At 41.4% G+C, this 22,307-nt stretch overlaps 1 protein-coding gene across 2 annotated transcripts in view; it reads left to right on the forward strand.

Annotated features, from left to right (window-relative positions):
- Positions 1 to 22,307, forward strand: part of LOC124722938 (vacuolar protein sorting-associated protein 41 homolog) — a 145,768-nt gene that overhangs the window by 102,044 nt on the left and 21,417 nt on the right. For both annotated transcript variants that reach the window (XM_047248101.1, XM_047248099.1), the window contains exons 13-15: positions 10,992 to 11,187; positions 11,454 to 11,594; positions 16,972 to 17,108. In XM_047248101.1, coding sequence (XP_047104057.1) covers positions 10,992 to 11,187; positions 11,454 to 11,594; positions 16,972 to 17,108 — 474 coding nt within the window. The remainder of the gene's footprint in view (positions 1 to 10,991; positions 11,188 to 11,453; positions 11,595 to 16,971; positions 17,109 to 22,307) is intronic.

The raw sequence follows: 22,307 nt of genomic DNA on the forward strand, positions 1-22,307 counted from the left end.
ACCGAACTTCACTCATTCCAACTATATCTAACCTTAATCTATTCATTTCTCTTTTTAAAATTTCTAACCTACCTACCCAATTAAGGGATCTGACATTCCATGCTCCGATTCGTATAATGTCGGTTTCCTTTCTCCTGATAACTACATCCTCCTGAGTAGTCCCCGCCCGAAGATCCGAATGGGGGACTATTTTACCTCTAGAATATTTTACCCAAGAGGACACCATCATCAGTTAACCACACAGTAAAGCTGCATACCCTCGGGAAAAAATTACTGCTGTAGTTTCCCCTTGCTTTCAGCTGTTCGCAGTACCAGCACAGCAAGTCCATTTTGGTTAATGTTACAAAGCCAGATCAGTCAATCATCCAGACTGCTGCCCCTGCAACTACTGAAAAGGCTGCTGCCACTCTTCAGGAACCACACGTTTGTCTGGCCTCTCAACAGATACCCCTCCATTGTGGTTGCACCTACGGTACGGCTATCTGTATCGCTGAGGCACGCAAGCCTCAGATATTTGATGTCGTTTTGTTATTTCAGAATAAGTGATGCGATAGTGTACTTTGTACAACTTATGAGGGTGGTTTGAAAAGTTCTCAGAACGGAATAGAAAAAAAAATATTACATCAGTGAAACTTTTTTTATTTTTCAGTGTAGTCTCCTAGTAGATAAATGCACTTGGTCCAACAATGTTCCAGTGCCTTGATCTCATCTTGAAAATGAGTTTCCTCCAGGTTGCAAAATAGTTGTCAACTCTGGCTATCAATTCTTTATTTGAAGGGAATCTTCATCCACCAAGAAAAATTTTCAGTTTTGGGCAGAGATGGAAATCTCATGGAGCCATATCGGGTGAATAAGATGGGTGTGGCAACAATTCACACCTTAGTTCGTTCCCCCTGGGGGTCCATGGGTTACAATAGGCCTGAGGTATTGCTGTCTGTTGTAAGAGGTGAGTAAAAGGAGTCTCACACATTTTGGCTTTTATGTGATGGTCCCCTGTGGGGGTTTGACCTCCATTCTTCCAAATTTTTCCAAAGAGTGAGCCGATTCGGGAAGGGTGCCTTACATGGTGCATCATGTCCATTGTGCACTGAGATTTTTAGCTCACTTTATCGTCGTGGATTTGCAGTTCCGCTCATTCTCCATCTGTCAGGCGAGGACACCTTTCTGGGAGCGTTTTCCTCCATCTGCTGTGCAGTGTTGTGTTCTGCACCAATGATGATCATGGACTTTTTTGCACCTCATATCCATTGTGGTGGGGCCGCCATGTATCCTATTGGTTGTAGCCCCCTGACTACACAGGGATCGCTCTGCTGATGCCTGCACTGTTAACTACCCACTTATGCCAAGGAGTAGATGCTCATCTCCCTGTTGCATCAGGACTCCTGGCAATGGCCATTGTGCCAGGTGGCCTTTGCTGTGGCTGGGTGGCGCCCGTGGGGAGGGCGCCAGGTTCAAGTGGGTGGCATCAGGGTGGATGACACGCCATGAAGTGCACTACGTCATCTCTTACTGGTGGTCCAACACCAGCAGTCTGTAAGCTGTTGAGGTCTAACTTTAATGCGAAGAAGTATGACCCCAAATCATTCCCCTTCCTGGCCATACAATGGGAGGAACACCAGGCTAAGGGTGGCAGCAAACCTTATTCGCCCCAGTACCTCGTATGTTCAAGAGCTGATGGGGAATCTTTCATGTCAATGAAGCCTCAGTGTATTGTGGAGCATTTAGAGGACAAGTTTGGGGAGGTGGAGGGATTGTCCAAAATGTGATCTGGGTTAGTCTTGATACAAACAGCATCCTCAGCCCAGTCACGGGCATTACTCACCTGTGACAAACTGGGGAAGTTTCTGTTTCCGTCATTCCCCATAAGAGCTTAAATATGGTCCAGGGTATTATATTCCATAGGGACCTTCTTTTGCAGCCTGATGATGAGCTGCACACCAACTTAGAGTGACGAGGTGTTCATTTTGTCCGGTTGGTGCATCCATCGAGGTCCGAGGGTCAATCAGGTTGTTACCGGTGCCTTCATCTTGGCCTTCGAGGGTGACACATTACCTGAAAAGGTCAAGGTGATGGTATACTCCTTGAGCAGCTTACAAGCTATCGACCAGTGCTACCCTTGCCATCCTTTGGTAGCGACCATCCAGGAGTCCATCTATGCCTTGGAATGGTCTAGTTGTTCACTGATGTTTGTGTGGACGCCAGGCTACGTCAGAATCCCAGACAATGAACTAGCCGACAGGCTACACGGAAACTGCTTCTGCAGATCAGCATCCCCATAACTGACCTGCGTTCATTTTTATGCCGCAAGGTTTTTCGGCTTTGGGAGATGGAATGGCATAATCTCAGTATGCACAACAAACTGTGTGCCATTAAGGAGACTAAGAATGTGTGGAAGTCTTCTATGCAGGCCTCTCACAGGAACTCTGTGGTTATCTGCTGGCTCCACATTGGCCATGCTTGGGTGACCCACGGCTAACTCATATGCCGTGAAAAACCACCTCAGTGTCGGTGTGGTGCCCGGTTGCACTGTCCTACCTTGGCTGCCCTGAGCGATAATCTCCAGCTACTGGACTCGTTACCATACTCGTTAGCATACAACACTTCATTGGCTGATTTAGCTTTACATTTTATGTGTGAGATGGGGATTTACCCTTCTATATAAGTTTTAGCGTTTGTCGTTTGTCCCTATGTGTCCTCCACCCTATTGCTTTTAGGCTGGAGGTTTTAATGTGTTCCAGAGTGGCTGGCTTATCCTTTTTATTGTTGTAGTCAGCCAGCCATGGTCATCTGCTCTGTTGATTTAGTCCCTTCTACCTGTTTCTTGCATATTTCTTTAGTTTTCTTGTAATCTTTTGTTCATTGTAGTGTTTGTTGCCCTTCTGTTGTTCTTGTGATGTTTTCCTTTATCCCAGTTTTTTCCTGTGAGTGTTTGTTTGTTTTATTCTTATTATTGTGAAATTGTTTAATAGGAACAAGGGACTGATGACCTAGCTGTTTGGTCCCTTCTCCCCCTCTTGTAAACCAGCCAACCAACCACCTAACCTTAGTTCATGTAATTTTGCCATGGCAATGGCACATGTGGGCAGGCGTGCATCATGAGTTGCAGCACCCATCTTGCAGATAGTTTTTTCATTTCTAATTCTTCAGTTACCCTCTCATATGACATCTGGCAAGTGTGAGCAATTTCACGCACTTTCAATCGGTGATCCTCCATGACCATTTTGTGCACTTTTGCAATGATTTCTGGAGTAGGGACACATTTTGCACAACCACTCCACGGATCATCATCTAAGCTCTCCCAACCAAATTTAAATTCATTTGTCCACTTGGCAACAATTGAATATGAAGGAGCAGAGTCCTCTCTTCCAAGAGCACTGATGTGGCACGTGTTTACAGGCAACAGTCCAATAAATATCATGTGAACAACTCGTTGTGCTAGCACTGACCTTTCATGCTGATTCCATGAACTTTTCAAACCACCCTCGTACATAGTGATTTGAACTGATAATACAGTACCACACTTAAGTTGTTCTTCCATAGATCACTGTATAACATAAACAAGATGATGACATTTTCCATATTTGACTATTAACCAGTCATTAAATTTAAAAGTAGCATACTCAGACTGCAAAGCAACAAAATATATTTTTATTCGACAAACATAATTAGTTTTCAAAGTAACAGTACACTGTAAAGTTGTTCCTGAAGGCATTATATATGCCAACGAACATAACACATGATAATCATCTTTAAAAAACTAGTATTAACATAACCATTCACAAAGTAAATGAAATACATTGATTCAATTACATACATATATGGGACACAAGACTGCCCTCAACAATGATCTGCAACAGTGTTTGCATGGTTACTACCAATGGTGTCTGTTTCGCATCCTGAGCATTGTCTGTTGCAGATGCATAACTGTTGACAATATTCTTCATAATTCCTGCATTGTCATCTTGAAGGAACTTGAGTACTGTGAAATATCTTTCTTCTTTGCATCCGTAATTCCAGGAGAAGACATCTTTGCCATTGCTATGTCTGTCTTACGCATTGGCAATGTATATTCTCGTTTCTTTACTTGGTAAGGACTGAATATTCCTGCATAAGTAGACGAGACAGAAAATGCATTTCTGTTGTAATACAAAATGATGTATTTCTGTATTCCAAAGAGTATCTTTCCTTTGGGTTTTGTGACATAGTATGGTGATAAAGCTGATGCCCGGTCCTCAATAATGTCCACTCCTTTCACCACCCCAAAGGGTAACGGATTTTTTCTGCAGCTCTGAAACACTGAAACATATTGGCACATATTATCAATGTTTTTAATATTCCTTAGTATTTTTCCACATAGGCATTAGTTACGGTCGCATTGTCTGTATGAGTGCCCCCGAACTGGAAATTTGTGTTGTATGGTTACATTGTTTATTCTGAAAGCCAAGTACAAAATCATACCACACTCATAGTTTTATTTTGGCTTCTGCGTGAATCTGATAGAAGTATAATAGTCTTAATATTGTTGGGCCTCTGGAGTTTCCTACTTATGAAGTCAAATGAAAAGTAACGAACAGAATTTGAATCTTGTTTTGCTGAACCTTCAAGAAACCAATAAAATGTACTTGATTGGTCATTGTGACAGTGAACTTTAAATACATAGAGCCACAATAGCCTCTTATAGAATTGCGCAGTAATGCTCAGTTTAGGCAGAGGCAGGTTCTGTTTGTAATCAAACTCAATTACTTAGCTATCTGTGTTATAGAGTTTGGCTAACCTCAAATACTTCTCCCTGAGTTTATTGCACTCCACAACCTTCAGTTTGTGTTCTTCATGTTTGTCTTTAAGAATATTATTTGGACTGACACTCAATATAACTTCACACAACAGGTATTACTCCTTGGTTTTTGAAATGAATATGAACTGTTTCCCCTACAGAACACATGGTACGTTTTATACTTCATGTGGAGTACCATATTCATTTCATGGAGAAAAGATCTCTGAATGATGTGAATAATTTTGCGACACTAAGGTCAGGATTGACAAAATATTTCGTTTCTGACTTGCTTTAACAATAATACGATGGTTCAGAAGGAAACTGGTCTCAGTGAGAGCAGACCATGTCCTAAATTTCTGTTGCAATTTTATACAGTCTGTTGTTGTTTCCCTATTTTGTCTTCTACTGTAAGAGCAGTAGCATTCAGTGCCTTTAAAATTGTTTTCAAATTACTCTTGGTAACTCCAAGGTACTTTGGAACAGGGATTTATAGACTACTGTCTTATTATTGTGCATTTAAGATGGTATATATAGGTGGAGCTACGATTCCGACCAGACCTAGGTGCATTAGATGTTCTAGATTGTGTTTTCTTTTGAGTCAAACTTAACATCATTGTATCTTGTGTGTTCTTGTCACCGAAAGCCCAAAATCATTCATGGATTTGTTACTGATCTGTTGGGCATCTTTTTAGATAGCATCCTTTGTGCAACATTTCTTAGTGACTGCAAATTTCTTAGAACAGACATTCTTACCAGTTTTCGTTGAAATATAACACCATCCTGAATGTCTTTTTCTTCGCAACCTGTTTCTCCACTTTCCTTTCTGAATTTTATGTTTCCTTCCAATTAGGTGGTCACATAATCATACTATGTACTGGATATACTATCACTTCCCATATTTTGTTTGCAGTCACTATTTACTTCCTATGTGATGCTGGCAAACGTAAGTTTCACAGTACAGATATCCCATCTCTGATAAATACATCTCAGCACTGTGCACACACAGTGATGTTAGGAGCGGCGTGGAAGTTGTCTATTGACTGCAGCAGTTGGTGGAATGACGACTTGGAGCAACACAGCCATCAGATGTTTCTAGAGGGTGTTGCATCTGTTGGAGTGTAATAATAATTTGTGAACACAAAGACTGGTTCGTACAGATGCAGTTATTGCTGGAAATGAAAAAATGACTTAATGGATGTTAAGTCACATTTCCAGGGAACCCTTAATTGGAACTGAGGTCATTGTATCAAAATGTGCCACAATTGTCCAGTGATAGCACGGTCAGTTCTGACAAACATCTACTATATGACCTTAGAGAAACACTGTTGGCAGACATCCCTTTAATGCCAGCAACTTTGTCTAGCATATAAAGAACAACAATAATGACAACTGGGCAGTTTATGAAAATTTTGGCAAGACCAAGGTGAAAAACAGAGATGGCACAAAATATGATGCTCTTGTGGTCAATGGTGGCCACTCCACTTCCACCCGGACTGCATAACATTTTTGCAATTTCATCATCTGTCTGACTAGGTCATGCCACATTTGATGATCGAGATGATGATGCTGATAAATCTTATTTTTGGAGAGCACAGCCTGAGGTGATTCTGTACTCTCAAAAGCTGTGGCAATATGCAAAAACTTCAGTTAAGAAGGATCTGATAGTCTTAAGGCTTGACCATGAACTTCACTGTCTGGTGCTTATTCTGATCACCATGTAACAATTTAGTGATTATGCATATTATTTTCCATGTGTACATGTCAACTTGCATTTTCTACTCAGGCCCTACAGATTCGCGGTCCAAGATGTGTGTCTGTCCGAGTTTGCTGTACAGTACAGGGACTTTAAACAAGCAGCCATCACATGCAATTTTGTTGAAAAATGTTCACTTACAACTGAGTTAACAGTGGTTAGATGCAGACAATTTTTTTGCACAAGATAACTGAGCTGTGGGTTTGGAAATAATTTAAAAAAGTCAGTCTCTCAGGGCTCTTAATGTCACTTGCCTATAAATGAAGTGCTAAATGTTTTTAGTACACTTAAAAGTCATCTTGAGCTGGAGAGCAGAGTTTTCTGGAATCAACTGTAGACATGCTGGATCTGTAAGTTTCTGTAAGAGCTCATGCTGCTGATTGAAATGTTGTTTCCAGAGCTCAAAAAACAGCTTGTCCATCTTGGTTCTAACACTCAGCAAAGCGGTGTGATAAGTTTATTCTGGCATGGGATGGGTTATAGTTCCAAATAACCTCCACTGTTGAATATCTGCTTCTTCAACACAGCTTTTATTGAACAACAATTAATTATCACTAAATCACAGAAAATAATAGATCTCGACTCTTGTTGAACGAAACAGGAAGAAAACTTATTGACAGTTAAAGTGCTCTGGAGATTTACTGAATTGTGCTCAAACATTATTACTGGAGAATTCTGTAACTTTGTCAGGCTGTGAAGCACTCCAGGACAAACCACTCCCTTGGTGCGCGCATGCGTGCACGCACACACACACACACACACACACACACACGCACACACACGCACACACACACACACACACACACACACACACACACACACACACACACACACACCATCAGTGCACTCACAGTAGGCACAGCAGGTTGTCAAACGGAGAACAACAGAGACCACACCACATTAGGAAAATAGATCTGGAAGCCAAACTTTGATGCCCAAGTATAACAAAGTCCAAATTAATATCCAGAAACTAGGCAAGTATCACAAGGTTGTCATAAATAAGTTCACTGGAGAGCATGTAGTACACATCAGTGAGTTGAGGCTAGTGAGGCTGAGGTGACCCATAGCTGTCCTTAAATCTCCCAGCATTGTGTACCCACATGACCTACCACTGGCAGATATATCACTCCACACCATGCCACATACGTGTAATCATACCAGTTGATCCATCAATATGTCTGTCAGTATTATAAGAGCACCCACCTTGGTATGATTGTTGTCCCCTCTGTCTTTGACTCATGTTCTCGTCATGCGTGCCATCTTGGCCAACTGTGATGTTTAAGCTCATATCCATCCCTCATAGTTCAATACAACAAAACAGCTGTTGTATGAACCCAGAGATTTTGTGGTAAGCTATTAACCATGTACTTTGATGACTGGGTGCGGTGGGCATGGAGTGAAAGACTCTCCCTGCAGTATCAGCCAATGAGGTCTCTAGCTGCGAGCTCTCATGTTACCAATATTCCTAATTTTTTTTAATCTGTTTGCCACTTAACCCCTTTTTAGTTCCATTGGATAGTGTTGCTTGTTTTTAGTAGAATAATGTATCACTGATGGACATCTGATTTTTATCTCCACTTTGATATGACAGCATTTTAAGAATGAGATTTTCACTCTGCAGTGCAGTGTGCACTGATATGAAACTTCCTGGCAGATTAAAACTGTGTGCCGGACCGAGACTCGAACTCGGGACCCTTGCCTTTCGCGGGCAAGTGCTCTACCAACTGAGCTACCCAAGCATGAGTCACGCCCCGTCCCCACAGCTTTACTTCTGCCAGTACCTCGTCTCCTACCTTCCAAACTTTACAGAAGCTCTCCTGCGAACCTTGCAGAACTAGCACTCCTGAAAGAAAGGATATTGCGGATACAAACAGTTTCGAAGAGCACGCATTCCAATGCAGAATAAGTCTCCAAGACTGTGGCTAAGCCATTTCTTTACAGTATCTTTTCTTCTAGGAGTGTTAGTCCCACAAGCTATGCTGGAGAACTTTTTGAAGTTTGGATGTAGGTGTGATGTACTAGTGGAAGTGCAGTGCACTACATCCAGCTGGTTCCTAACAACTTTTGATGATAAACTTCACACAGACAAAACCATATAACAGCTCAAATCCAATAAATCAAAAGTTGCAAGTAAACACCACGCTTATAAGTTTCCACTGTAAGAAATTTAATGTACTGGCCTTTAGTTAAACATGGCCAAGTCTGTCTCATTCAATAACCACCACTTCCAGCTAGCTAAATGGTTGAATTTTTTGTACAAAACATTTTTCCAACCAATTATGTGCAAATGCACTAAACTAGAATACTGGTCTATAAAACTGGGAATGCACATGTGAACTCATTTAAGCTTTTTGTACTGTCGTAATAGCTTTATCAATCAACAAAGATCACTCAGTTCTGACTCTCTCAAAAAATTACTGTACTTTCAGCCCACAGGTCTCACAATGTGTCGTATACTGCCAGGAGGGGTGTTGACCAATTCCACGTCACTGGCTCCAAGCAGCTCCATGAAACTGTTTTGACATTCAGGTGTTTCAGCTAGTTAACCTCAGGAGCAGAACGCAGGCATTCCATTGCTAATTTCCTGCTGCCTTAGAAGCACTCCTGTGGAAAGTGATTTTTCCTGAGAGGACTTTTCGCAAGTTTATTTCTGACCAATGCTGGAAAACATGTCTTCTTTGGAATGCCAGTCTAATAGATTCTGACCACAAACCACTTTAAACAGATTACAGAAAAACCAACCTGTTAACTCCAGGTTGAACAAAGCCCGTCTATCAATGGAACCTGAAAATGAGCTCTGTCATCCCCAAAAACCAAGAGGACAACCCTGTGATGTGGCTAGGGATAATATGTCACAACACATCTGTATGAAGTCAGCATATAGCAAATTTACGCAGATCAGCTAGAACATTATGACCACTTACATATTATTGATATAAATCTGTCCAGGCAGTAGCAGTGTTACCTGACAAAGAATGAGTGGTAGTCAGACACAGACACGATGCCTGTCTTATCTGTGAGCATGCTGTCCATGTGAAGAATGGTGAAGGCACGCAATCTCTCTGACTTTGACCAAGGGCGGATTTTGCTGGCCCTGAGGCTAGGCATGAGCATTTGGGAAATGGCCCAACTTGTCAGGTGTTTGAGGAGCACTGTGGTGAGTGTCTTCGACATGTGGCAAAACCAAGGCGAAACTATGTCCAGATTGAGTGATATGGTGGCTACCCTTCATTACAGATGTCGGACGTCTTAGGCTGGGCAGACTGGTAAAACAGGACAGGCAGCAAACTGTAGCAGAACTAACATCAGACTTTAATGCTGGACAGAGTACAAGTGTGTCTGAACTCACAGTGCACTGAACACTCCCAACGATGGGCCTCCACAGCTGACAACTCATGCATGTGCCAATGTTAACACCATGACATCAACAGCTATGACTGTAATGGGCACATGACTATTAGTACTGGATGTTGGTGCAGTGGCAGAGCATTGCATGGTTTGATGAATCCCAATACCTTCTTCATCATGCCGATGGGAGGGTGCAAATCCATCGTCCTCTAGGGGAACAGCTCCTTGACTCATTTACTGCAGGACAGAGATCAGCTGGCGGTGGCTCCATTTTGCTCTGGGGAACATTCACGTGGTCACCCATAGGTCCAGTGGGGCTTGTGCAAGGCACTTTGGTGACCAAGGAGTATTGTACACTGGTTGAAGACCACATACACCCTTTCAGCTTGATCATGTTTCCTGACGGCAGAGTGGTCTGAGGAACACAGTGGCAAGTTCCATTTGATGTGCTGGCTCCCCTACTCACCAGATCTGAACGCAGTTGAACACATCTGGGATGTGATTGAATGTGACATCAGAGCTCGTCACCCCCTCCCTGGATTTTGCGGGAATTAGGTGACTTGTTTGTGCAAACGTATGCCAACCCCCACTAGCAACCTGCTAAGCCAAGCCAGGCAGTGGCTTCCACACATTGATGCGTAGCCATTGTTTTCCATGCCAAAGGTGGGTGTCCTGGCTGTTTGGTAGGCAGTGGTAATGTCCTGGCTGATCAGTGTACAAAGGGTTGTGTAATTTGTTCACATCTGTTTCATCGAGAAGTGTGTGTTATGTAGATGTTTTGAAGGGGAAAAATTGTTCCTATGTGTGAGAGTACAAGGAGGACAGTATTTATAATGTGAACAACCTTTCAGAATTTTGAGAAACTAATTCACAAAGGAATAAAAGAATTGCTCTTCCATTACCCCTGCAACAGTGCTTCTAAATTGCTGTCTGAATTTAACTTTGGGCATGTGGAAATTGGACTTCATTATTATAAATTGTACCAGTTATGGTGATTTTCCATATTTCAAAGAACAATAAAACTATCATCGTAGCAACATTGATTTGGAGATGAGCATAGTTTTATCTTGTGTAAAGAGTTGTTCAAATATCAATAATAAATTATTTTATTTTCAGTATTTGGATGCTCTCGATAAAAGAGATACAAAAGAAGTAAGTCGGAAGTACCATGGCTTGCTTGTCAGATTATATGCAGATTTTGCTAGAGAGAAACTTCTTCCTTTCCTTCGACGTAGTGACCAGTACCCTATTGTGGAATCTCTTCAGGTTTGTGAAGAAAGGTCCTTCTATCCCGAGCTCGTTTTCATCCTAGGTAAATATTTAATTATACCTGTATAATAAACTATTAAATTAGATTGTGCTTTGTGAAGCAAAATGTGATGTAAAAGGGAGGATGAAGGTACACTGTTAGATGACAATCTGAGCATATACTTGATGGTGTCAGTATAAGACATTTTTGACTTCACTCTTTTGTGTGAATAAATCATTTATTTTGAACTTATTATTCTGCAAATAATTTATTTTTTGTTATTCTCATGTTAAAGGTTTAAACACTGTCAATTCTTATTTGTTTTCAAGGACGAATTGGAAGACCTAAACAGGCTCTTAACATAATTATGCAACAGCTGAATGATATAGATCGTGCAATTAATTTCTGTAAAGAACACAATGACAATGAACTATGGGAAGATTTGATCCAGTATTCTCTTGAAAAACCAGGTAATAGCCTCTGGAATCACTGTAAATTTGCATCACCATCATTATTACAACTTACTTATGAGCTCTTTAAAATAAATTAAATGTGTATCTTCTGAAATATCCAAACTTTCCTCTGTTCTCCACCAATAATTTGCAGCATCTAGTCAACTTGTGCTGAATTACAAAATCACCAGCCTTGTATCAAGGAGCCTATCATTGTGATCTGCCCTACTGCAAAATCTTTCCCATATATCCACTTTCAAGCATTCACCCTAACCTATTAACAAAACCTACTTTTATTCATTTGAAGAGGCCAAGGTTCACAATGAACTGTGGAGCCATAGAAGAAGAAGAAGAAGAAGAAGAAGAAGAAGAAAGTTAAGGGCAGACGCTCATACCATGTTCCTCACAACATATACCGACTGACGTGTTCGCAGCATTGTCTTCTTTGTGGGGACATCTACCATAAAGCAGATAGTGTTTATAAATATACACTTGATAAAATGTTCAATGGAGATTCCAGTCTTACTGCAAGTGTGCAATGTGATTCTACAGCTTCTCCTGGCATAATTCATGATGATACAGTTCACAATTGAATGTTCTTCCCTCCCACCCTCCAACCTGCTACTCTGTCTGCAGTCTGCAGCCAGGGGTGGTGACACTCTTAGCATTTCCCCTCCTCCTCAACCCACCAACATGTTGCTCTTTCCTCTTCTTCATGCCCAGGGACACATGCTAACAGCCTCTCTGCTGTAGCCCTGACTGTCCCCAAAGTCAGTTCATTTTGGGATATCTCCTTCCTCTTCTTAATCTGATTAACTGCACATTCACAGGCCTTACTAAGGATATAGTCCCTATCATGATTAGGTGTTCCCTTACACAAATTTGGATAGATTCTTTAACGACACAGTCCCAGAAGTTAGACATCTGTGTCAGAACCTTAATGTGGTCATAATCCATTCTGTGTAATTCCTACAGGCAATATTCTGTGACTATTGACATGTTAGGCTGTTGCAGTCTGGTGTGCCATTGGTGTTCTTGACAACAATCTTTGACAGTACGCTCTGTATGACCTATGTGCCATGCCATATTGGCGGGATGTCTGATAGGCCCCAGAAATCCAGTGCCCAAGGTAGTCCATGACATTACCAAGCAGTGCCCATGTTTTAGCTGGTGGGTAGAAGACCATCTGCTCTTGGTGTTGTGGAGAATTTTTCCCATCTTTCCAAATAATCCACTCTTTCTGTCTTCTTGTAGTAACCACCTTCAGTCCCATAAGCCATTTTGCTGCTGGGCAATCCATTACTGGCTTGAATCCTTAACACACACCCTAAGATGTGGATGCTACCATGGCATGACAGTGTAAACTACTACCACTAATTCAGAAATAAGAGAAAGGATGAGTGGTCATCTTTCAACCCCACAAAAGTTTCTTTGGTACCCATTGTGCAATGGAGCATACTCCTTCTCTAAGGGTTGTGCGAGATGTCTTGCTATTTCTGTAAATTTCAGCACAAGTTAAAATGGAGCGCTGCTCATTTACTGTTAAGTATTAGGAAATTCCTGCGCAGCTAGTAAGAGCCAAGATCTGTTTGTACACTATCTTGACTGATAATATGGTCTAATTGCAAACTTTCTATAGATCAGAATGACATTTCCCCAAATTTAGTGTTATCTGTGGTGCTCATAGCTGACTAAACACTTTCTGTAACCACACTACTTTTTCATTGCTATCCTTGAAAAACACGATACTATGATCAAAGTACACCATGCACTGCCTGGGTTTCATGCACCCCCTGTAACATGTACTGGAAAGTTACTGGCACATTTATTAAATTCGAGTGAAATTTGATGGTATTGGTAATGGCTGAATTGAATCATAAATGTGGTCTTGGTTGATCCTTTGATCCTACTTTCAACTGATGGTACCTGCTTTGCAGATAGTAGTTGTTAAATATTGGTATTGCCCTAGGTTATACAAAATTTCCTTAATACTTGGCACTAGACCTGTGACTGTGCACTGACATGCCTTATTCCCATGTGTGCTTTTACTTGGGTACAGCTACCATAGGCGCCTCACAAGGGCTGGTAATTTATTTTATAATCCCATCACAGAGCTGCTGAGTTGTAAACTCTCCCATTCCTGATTGAAGGTGATGTGGAACTCGATATTGTTTCTTATACAACAAAAGTTCATTTTCAGTGGAAGTCCTATCCTGTGTTATCAGAGCTGCTGGCAGTAGTCCGGGAGGGATAAGCAATTTTGCTTATTCTTCTAAATAATGTTCCATTTTCTCCATATCACTTCCCTGTAAATGCAATGCTTTCTCCTTCAATGTGGCTAAATTATATTATGAAAAGAACTGTCGCTACTCATGACATAGCAGATATGCTGAGACACAGATAGGCACAGCAAAAAGTCTGTCACTCACACACACACACACACACACACACACACACACACACACACACACACACACAGAAATGCAGACTGGCTTCAGCTGGCTGAGACTGTGGTCATGTGTGTGAGAGAGTTGCATTTGTGTGTGTGTGTGTGTGTGTGTGTGTGTGTGTGTGTTTATTTTTGACAAAGGCCTTGTTGGCCAATAGTTTATTATGTGATAGTGTTTTTGTTGTGCCTATCTGTGACTCATCATCTGTGCTATATGGTGAGTAGCACCTATACTTTTGATAATATTGTTACATTCCATCATGGATTTTTCATTGTTTGAATGTGGCTAAATTGACGGACTGCCCCAGCTTAGAGTCCTCTATGAGTAACTCTTATCGAAATCATCCCCTTCCAGTGCATCTAAGTGTGCTATCAGTGCACCTTGTGATAGCTCTTCCTCTACTGAATCAATTTACTCATGCCAACAGGCTCCCATCAACCTCTTGCCCTGAACTCAGTATGCAGTGAACCTGTGCCCCTTCAAACCCCTCTTGATGCTGTGACTGTCAGGATATGTATGACACAGGAAATAACTGTTTGCAATGTATATCTTCCTCCAGATGGTGCAGTACCGCTGAATGCATTGGCTGCACTGATTCATCAACTCCCTAAACCTTTCCTTCTTTTGGGAGATTTTAATGCCCATAACCCCTTGTGGGGTAGTATCGTGCTTACTGATCAAGGTAGAGTTGTCAAAAATTTACTGTCTCAACTCCACCTGTGCCTCTTAAACACTGGGGCCCCCACACATTTCAGTGTGGCTCATGGTACTTTCTCGGCCATTGATTTATCCTTCTGCAGTCCAGGTCTTCTCCCATCTGTCCACTGGAGAGTCCACAATGATTTGTGTGGTAGTGACCCCTTTCCCATCTTCCTGTCACTCCCCCAGTGCCTTTCCCCCAAACGTTTACCAAGATGGGCCTTTAACAAGGCAGACTGGGAAGATTTCACCTCTGCTGTCACCGTTGAATCTCCCCCACATGGTACCATAGATGTGGTAGTTGAGCAGGTCACTAGAACAATTGTGTCTGCGGCAGAAAACATGATCCCTTGTTCTTTAGGGTGGCCCCGGCGAAAGTCAGTACTTTGTTGGTCACCGGAAATTGCTGAGGCCATTAAAGAGCATCAGCAAGCTCTACAGCGACATAAGTGGCACACTTCCCGAGAGCAGCTAATAGCTTTTAAATGGCTCGGTGCTTGCGTTCGCAAGATTATAAGAAGTTGAAAACAGGAATGTTGGGAGAGGTATGTCTTGAGCATTGGGTGCCATACATCACCTTTCCAAGTCTGGACAAAGATCAGATGTGTTTTTGGGTACCAGACTCATGCTCTTGAGCACATCCGCTCATGCCGTGGCAAGTTGTTTCTTCTCTGTATTGACTCCTTGAGCAGCCTACAAGCTATCAACCAGTACTACCCCTGCCATCCTTTGGTAGTGACCATCCAGGGGTCCATCTATGCCGTGGAATGGTCCAGACGTTCCATGATGTTTGTGTGGACCCCAGGCCATGTCTTAATCCCAGGAAATGAACTTGCTGACAGGCTAGCCAAACAGGCTACACAGAAATTGCTTCTGGAGATCGGCATCCCCGTAACTGCCCTGCGATCATTCGTACACCGCAAGGTTTTTCGGCTTAGGGAGATGGCATGGCATAATCTCAGTACGCACAACAAACTGCATGCCATTAAGGGGACTATGAATATGTGGAAGTCCTCCATGCGGGCCTCTTGCAGGGACTCTGTGGTTCTCTGCTGGCTCTGCATTGGCCGTACATGGCTAACACATGGCTACCTCCTTCGTCGCGAGGACCCACCTCAGTGTCACTGTGGCTCAAATTTGACTGTTGTCCACATCTTGCTGTACTGCCCACTTTTAGCCCCCCATCTGCAGCAGACTTTTAACCTTCACTGCACCCTACCTTTGGTGTTGGGCGACAATGCCTCAACAGCAGATTTAGTTTTACGTTTTATTCATGAGGTTTTTTTTTATCATACCATCTAAGGGTGGACATTTAGCCTTCTCTCTGAGGCCACCACCTTCACTCCATTTTAACTCTGTCGCACTTTCTTTGCATTTGTTTTTCTTGGTGGTTGTCCTTTCCCTACATGTTTTCACCTCGCCTTGTCTTTTGGGGGTGGACATTTTAATGTGTTGCAGTAGCTGGCTTATCCTCTTTTATTCTTGATCAGCCAGCCCAGAACATCTGCTCTATGGTTTTAATACCTTCTTCTACTTTTCCATGAGGTTTATGTTTTTTCTGTTTTTTTGTTTGTTCCATTCATTTTCTTTTTGGGTGAGGTTCCCCTTTCCTTTCCACCCTTTTGCTTTCTCAAGCGTACTTTGGGTGTTTCTGTACCTTGAGCCTTGCTTGTGTCAGGAAAAAGGGACTGATGACCCTATAGTTTGGTCCCTTTATGCCCCAAACAAACCAACCAACCAACCAACCAACCAACCAACCAACCTACCTACCTACCTACCTACCTACCTACCTACCTACCTACCTACCTACCTACCTACCTACCTTTTTCACACACAATACATTATGGTGTGTACAACACTGTGCCTTGTCCAGTTCCTCATTCTCCACTTCCATTAGGAATCAAGAACCATATCACTATCTGCCAGTATTCATCACTTAATCAACACAACAACCAAAAATTGAGAAATATGTGCTGATACAGAGCTGTACAAGCAGTTATTCTTAAAAGATTATTCACAAACAGAATGAGGGGGACAAATGATAGTCATATGCCACATTATTACTTCATTGACTGCTGCTAAGAATTTTATTTAAGCTTTTGAATATGGTTCACAGGCTCGTCCCTATTTGTATACATTCTGTATAAATTTGTTAAAAGTGGTGTAATTATGGTATAGTATGATATTGTAAAGCACATGGTTAATCTAATTTACATGCTAGTAGTAACAAAGAGGTTTTATTTCAGAATTCATTACATTCCTCCTACAGAAAATTGGAACTTACATTGATCCAAGAAAACTGGTACAGAGAATTAAAACTGGGATGGAAATACCTGGTCTGAAAAACTCTCTTGTTAAAATGATGAAAGACTATAACTTACAGGTACTGTACTATTTATTCACTTGTAATTAGTATGTTGCATTATTTATGCACACCTCAAGCATTGTATGTAACAGTTTGAAATGAAAATGTGCACTGAAATGTTTCTAAAATTATGTGAATGCACGCATTGTATGCCAGCTTCTGTATAGTTTCTACTGCTCAGAAACTGGGTGTTAAAATCAGAGTACACCCAATCTCTGTGCAATTTATACTCCCCGTCAGATTTATTTTCCATTAAAATACTGTTGAGTACAGAAACTACAGTAAAGGTGTAATTATCATAAGGTCATCAAAAAGGAATACGATTTTGATGTCCTCTGCATTTACATGATTTTAGTGTATTTTTGTTTTGTTCTTTACATGTTGACTGCTTCAGGAAATGCGTTAAGCATTTTAATCTTGTCAAACCTGAGTTTCTCTGGGAGTATACAGTGTTCAGATAACTTATGGGAAATACACCCAGGTGTTGTCTTTGACAACCACCGATGTTTTGACAGGTGCACACCCTGTCATTTAATTTGAAGACACAAATGCAGCAAGGAATCTCTCTCTCTCTCTCTCTCTCTCTCTCTCTCTCTCTCTCTCTCACACACACACACACACACACACACACACACACACACACACACACACACACACACACACACACTCACACTGTAAACACTAGCACCATCACACAGACCGAGGTCAAAAGTTAGCAATAGTGAAAATTGACAATCAACTGGTGAGGTAGCATTAACTCTGTGCCTCTGTTTTTTGACACAGGATATCATGCAGAATTTAAGTACAAACCTCCATCTCTAGTTCTAAGGTAACTTCATTATTTAATTTCATCTGCTTGCTTAATAACACTATCCCAATAGCCAGAAGTGTATGCCAGAATCTATTTGTTATATTACACAGGATGACCAGTGCGTTCTAGGCGCTCAGTCCGGAATCGCGCGACTGCTACAGTCGCAGGTTCGAATCCTGCCTCGGGCATGGATGTGTGTGATGTCCTTAAGTGCTCAGAGCCATTTGAACCATTTTGATGACCAGTGCCAAGGCAATGTTCTGCAATAGCAGAACTTCTTGACTGTTGTTATCATGTTTGACACGTGCGCCCAGCATACCAGTCATCCAAGTTCTGATGGTCTGATCAATGTATGACAGCCCCCAACTGCAGAAAATACTATAGACACCTGCCTTAAGCAAACTAAGTTAATCTTTTATGGATCCTAAAAGCACCGTAATCTTGGTTGGTGGTCGAAAAATAAATTTCATATCATATTTCCACAAAATGTCACTAATCCTGTTGGAAATGCTTCCTGTGTAAGGCAAACAGGCTGTAGATTTCAGTGCCACCTTCTTATTATCATCCTCATCTGGCACGTTATTGGTTGATAGTACAATGCATGTCTGATCTCTCTTTTGCTAAAACCATTCTTGCTAAAGGTGACTAACTCTCAGTGTCTGAAATGAATGACCCCCGTGAACCAAGGTTCAAAGTACGCATTCAATGTGAGCCAGATGGTGAGAACTATCGGGCAGATGGTGAGAACTATCAGGCTGTAAATACAAGTTAGTGTGAGTTGGCTTCCTACGAATAGCATGTCCTGATGTACCATTACCCTTCCCCCTGATGAACACATCAATGAAGGGAAGGCAGCTATCCTTTTCCACATCCATTGTGAAATGAATTTTCGGGTAGATTGAATTCAGATGTCCTAAACAGTCGTGTAAATTCTCACAACTCTGAGGCCACACAGCAAAAGTATTGTCTACATATTTGAAAAAACATACAGATTTGAATACCACTGACTCCAAGGCACTTTCCTTGAGGTCTTCCACAAACAAATTGGCAATAATAGGCGTCAACAGGCTTCCCTTTGTAACCTCGTCTGTCAGTTCATAGTACTGTTCATTTAATAAAAAGTAAATGGAAATCAACACACATCAAAATAAATTCATTAATGAACATCGAACCTAACCTCAGTTAACTGTAATGAATCAGACAGAGGAACACGAGTGGAGAGAGAGAGAGAGAGAGAGAGAGAGAGAGAGAGAGAGAGAGATGTGCACAAAAACTTAGTAAGAGAGTCATTCAAACACATTCCCTCTAATTGACATAAGAAATCTGCCAAGTTCTTAATATGATGCTCACTCCACCCAGCTAGTGGGTGCTACAGAGTAGCAAGGTGTTTTGCTATATGCTATGTCAGAGCATCAATGTTACTCACAATGAACCTAAGAGGAATCCTTTCCTTGTGGATCTTCAGGATGTAATATAATCTGGGGGGAGGGGGGGGGGGGCACAACAGTTCATGATACTCTCCTGAGGCAAGGAACTTTTCTTCTGGAGGTTGTTAGTCTTTCTCTCAGCACCGATCCTGCAGTATGTTGAATCAGATCAGATAGTAAACATTGCCTCTTTTGAAAATAACCTCGCTCATACAATTCAACTGCAGCATTGCTCTTGTCCCCAAGTAAAATAACAATGTCCAGGTCTGCTCTAAGTGAATGTAAAGCAGCCATCTAAGCTGCTGTTATACTACTATTGAGTTGACATGCCTCAATCAACACATGACATGCTTCCCTCCTAAACTCATCTGCAGCATCAGGAGGTAGCTTGAAAACAGCCTGTTCAGCAGAATTTATAAATTCAGTTGGTAAACACTTGGGCAGTGATGCAAAATTTAAACCTTTCCCTATCACAGATGAAGCTGCAGCATCAAAAGCTTTCTTTGTGAGATTGGCCCCAGAATGTTGAGGTATAGTACTAGACTCTTAGCCATGGAAACATTCAGACTTTGCCATAAGCCAGGCAGTTACAGAAAAAATTTCCCTATCAGACTGTGATGAGGAAGTAACATCCAGCCAGTTCTAATAAAAACACAAAATTCTGTAAGTTGTCATAAATCAAGCTGAAACATTCCTTGGAAACAAAATCCATCTGTCAACAAGTATAATGGATCCTTACATAAACAACAGCTAAACCAGCATGTTGCTCGATGTGATTGGAATTAATACGATGCACAACTTTGGCAAACATTGGAACAATATTATGATTTTGAAACCTCACCAAAAATGACAATGCAGATTGCAGTCTCTCTCCACTGCTGTGGAGTTCATCCGACCTCTGCAAGAAATGATGCATTTCCTCTCCATAGAGGTTAACATTTTTTATGGTTGTATGACGTAACTGAATTGACAACCACAGGTCAGGGGAGAATTATTGGATGGGATGAGAAGGAAAGACTGATCGTTGGGGACTGCACCGCATGAGATTTGAAAACTTGAGAGCTTAAAGGTGGGAGACAGGGTGATATGCAAGAAGACGTGCTGAGACCCTGAAATTAACATAAATTTTGGCCAGGTGTGGGTGGCAAGAACCAAGGACATGTTGCAGCGCATTCCTCAGAAGTCCACAGGCAGTAACCAATGCTACATGTCCTTGGTTCTCGCCAGGTTTTCAAATCTCATGCAGTGCGGTCACCAACAATCAGTCTTTCCTTCTCATCCCATCCAATAATTCTCCCCTGACCTGGAGTTCTGGGTGACTTTTCCAAAATCTAACCCTTTTCCTTCACCCCTCTTCTTTCCCGTTCTGCTGGAAAAATAAGCCACTGGCTCCAAAAGCTTGCATAAGTATGACCTCCATTTATGTGCATGTTCAGCCGATACTTGGTGAGTAGATTTTTTATCTATCCAATTACATTATATTGTCAAAAACTGATCATTTTTGTTGTTTATGGTTATGATATTTTAGTAAGTTTTTATGTTGTCTCTCTCTTCACTCGTGTTCCTTTGTCTCATTTGTTACAGTTAATTGGGTTTAGGTTTGGTGTTAAATTAATGAATGTATTTTGACATGTGGTGACTTCCACTTACTTTTTATTCAATGACCAGTGCTACAGGCAGACATAGGGGGTTGCGATGGAAAGTCCATTGTCACCTGTTATTGCCAATTTGTTTAGGGAAGACTCTGAGGAATGTGCTTGGAGTCAGCGACACTGAAACGTACATGTTTTTCAAATGTGTAGACAATACTTTCATTGTGTGGTTTCACTGAATTCAGTCCACCTAAATATTCGTTTCATGAAAAAGGTGGAGAGTGATGGCTGCCTTCCCTTCCCTTCCCTTCCCTTCCCTTCCCTTCCCTTGGTCTTGATCAGGAGGAAGGTTTATGGTACATTGGGACATGCCGTTTATAGGAAGTCAACTCACACTGACTTGTATCTACAGGCTGATAATTGCTACCACCTGGTTCACCATGAAGGGGTACTGTGTATCATAGTTCACATGGCTGAACCAACTGCGCGCCAGGTGAGTGATGATAATATCGAGGTGGCACTTTCACAGTCTTTTTGCTTTACGCAGGAAGCATTTCCAACAGGATTGGTGACATTTTGTCGAAATATGATATGAAATGTGTTTTTGGACCACCATCCAAGATTAGGGTCCTTTTAGGATCAATAAAGGATGACCTTGGTTTTAATAAGGCAGGCTTCTATCGAATTCCTAGCAATTGGTCAGACTATCAGGATCGTGGAGAACTGGTGTACTGAGCATAAACTTCACACACACACACACACACACACACACACACACACACACACACACACACACACACAGTTATAATAGTTGAGCAACTCTGCTTTTTCAGAACATTGCTTTTGCACCAGTCATCCTGTGGAATATAACAACATGGAGTTTCTGGCATGCACTTCCAGCTATTGGGACAATGTTATTAACCATGCAATTGAAATTCAGTTAGAAAGTTACCTTATAGGTAGAGATGAGGATTTTGCTTAAATTATGCAGGGGATCTCTTGTTAAAAAATAGAAAGATAGAATTTAATTTTATTTTTACTAGTAGTTTTCATGAACAGAGTGAGAAATTTCATGAAATGTTTTCACATGGTCTTGCCTTTCTGGCTATTTGTCTTGCTGGTGAAGAGAAGCATTTGTACATGATGATGACAACTTATTATTATTGAATGTAAATTATTGATTCCTGGTGTTCATTATCCATTTAGAAAATTCCTGGAAATCTTTTTTTTCCCCTGTTTGGTTCTGTTATTGAAGAAGTTGACTGGCTGTAGCAAACTGTTTCTTACTGCCTCTCAATGAAGATCAAAGCACAATTTTTGATTTTTGATTTTAATTTTTATTTCCCTGACATGTTTCATTGAAGTTTCAGCATCATCAGTAGGTTTT

This window comes from Schistocerca piceifrons, chromosome X (assembly GCF_021461385.2).
Source record: "Schistocerca piceifrons isolate TAMUIC-IGC-003096 chromosome X, iqSchPice1.1, whole genome shotgun sequence".
Lineage (NCBI taxonomy): Eukaryota > Metazoa > Arthropoda > Insecta > Orthoptera > Acrididae > Schistocerca > Schistocerca piceifrons.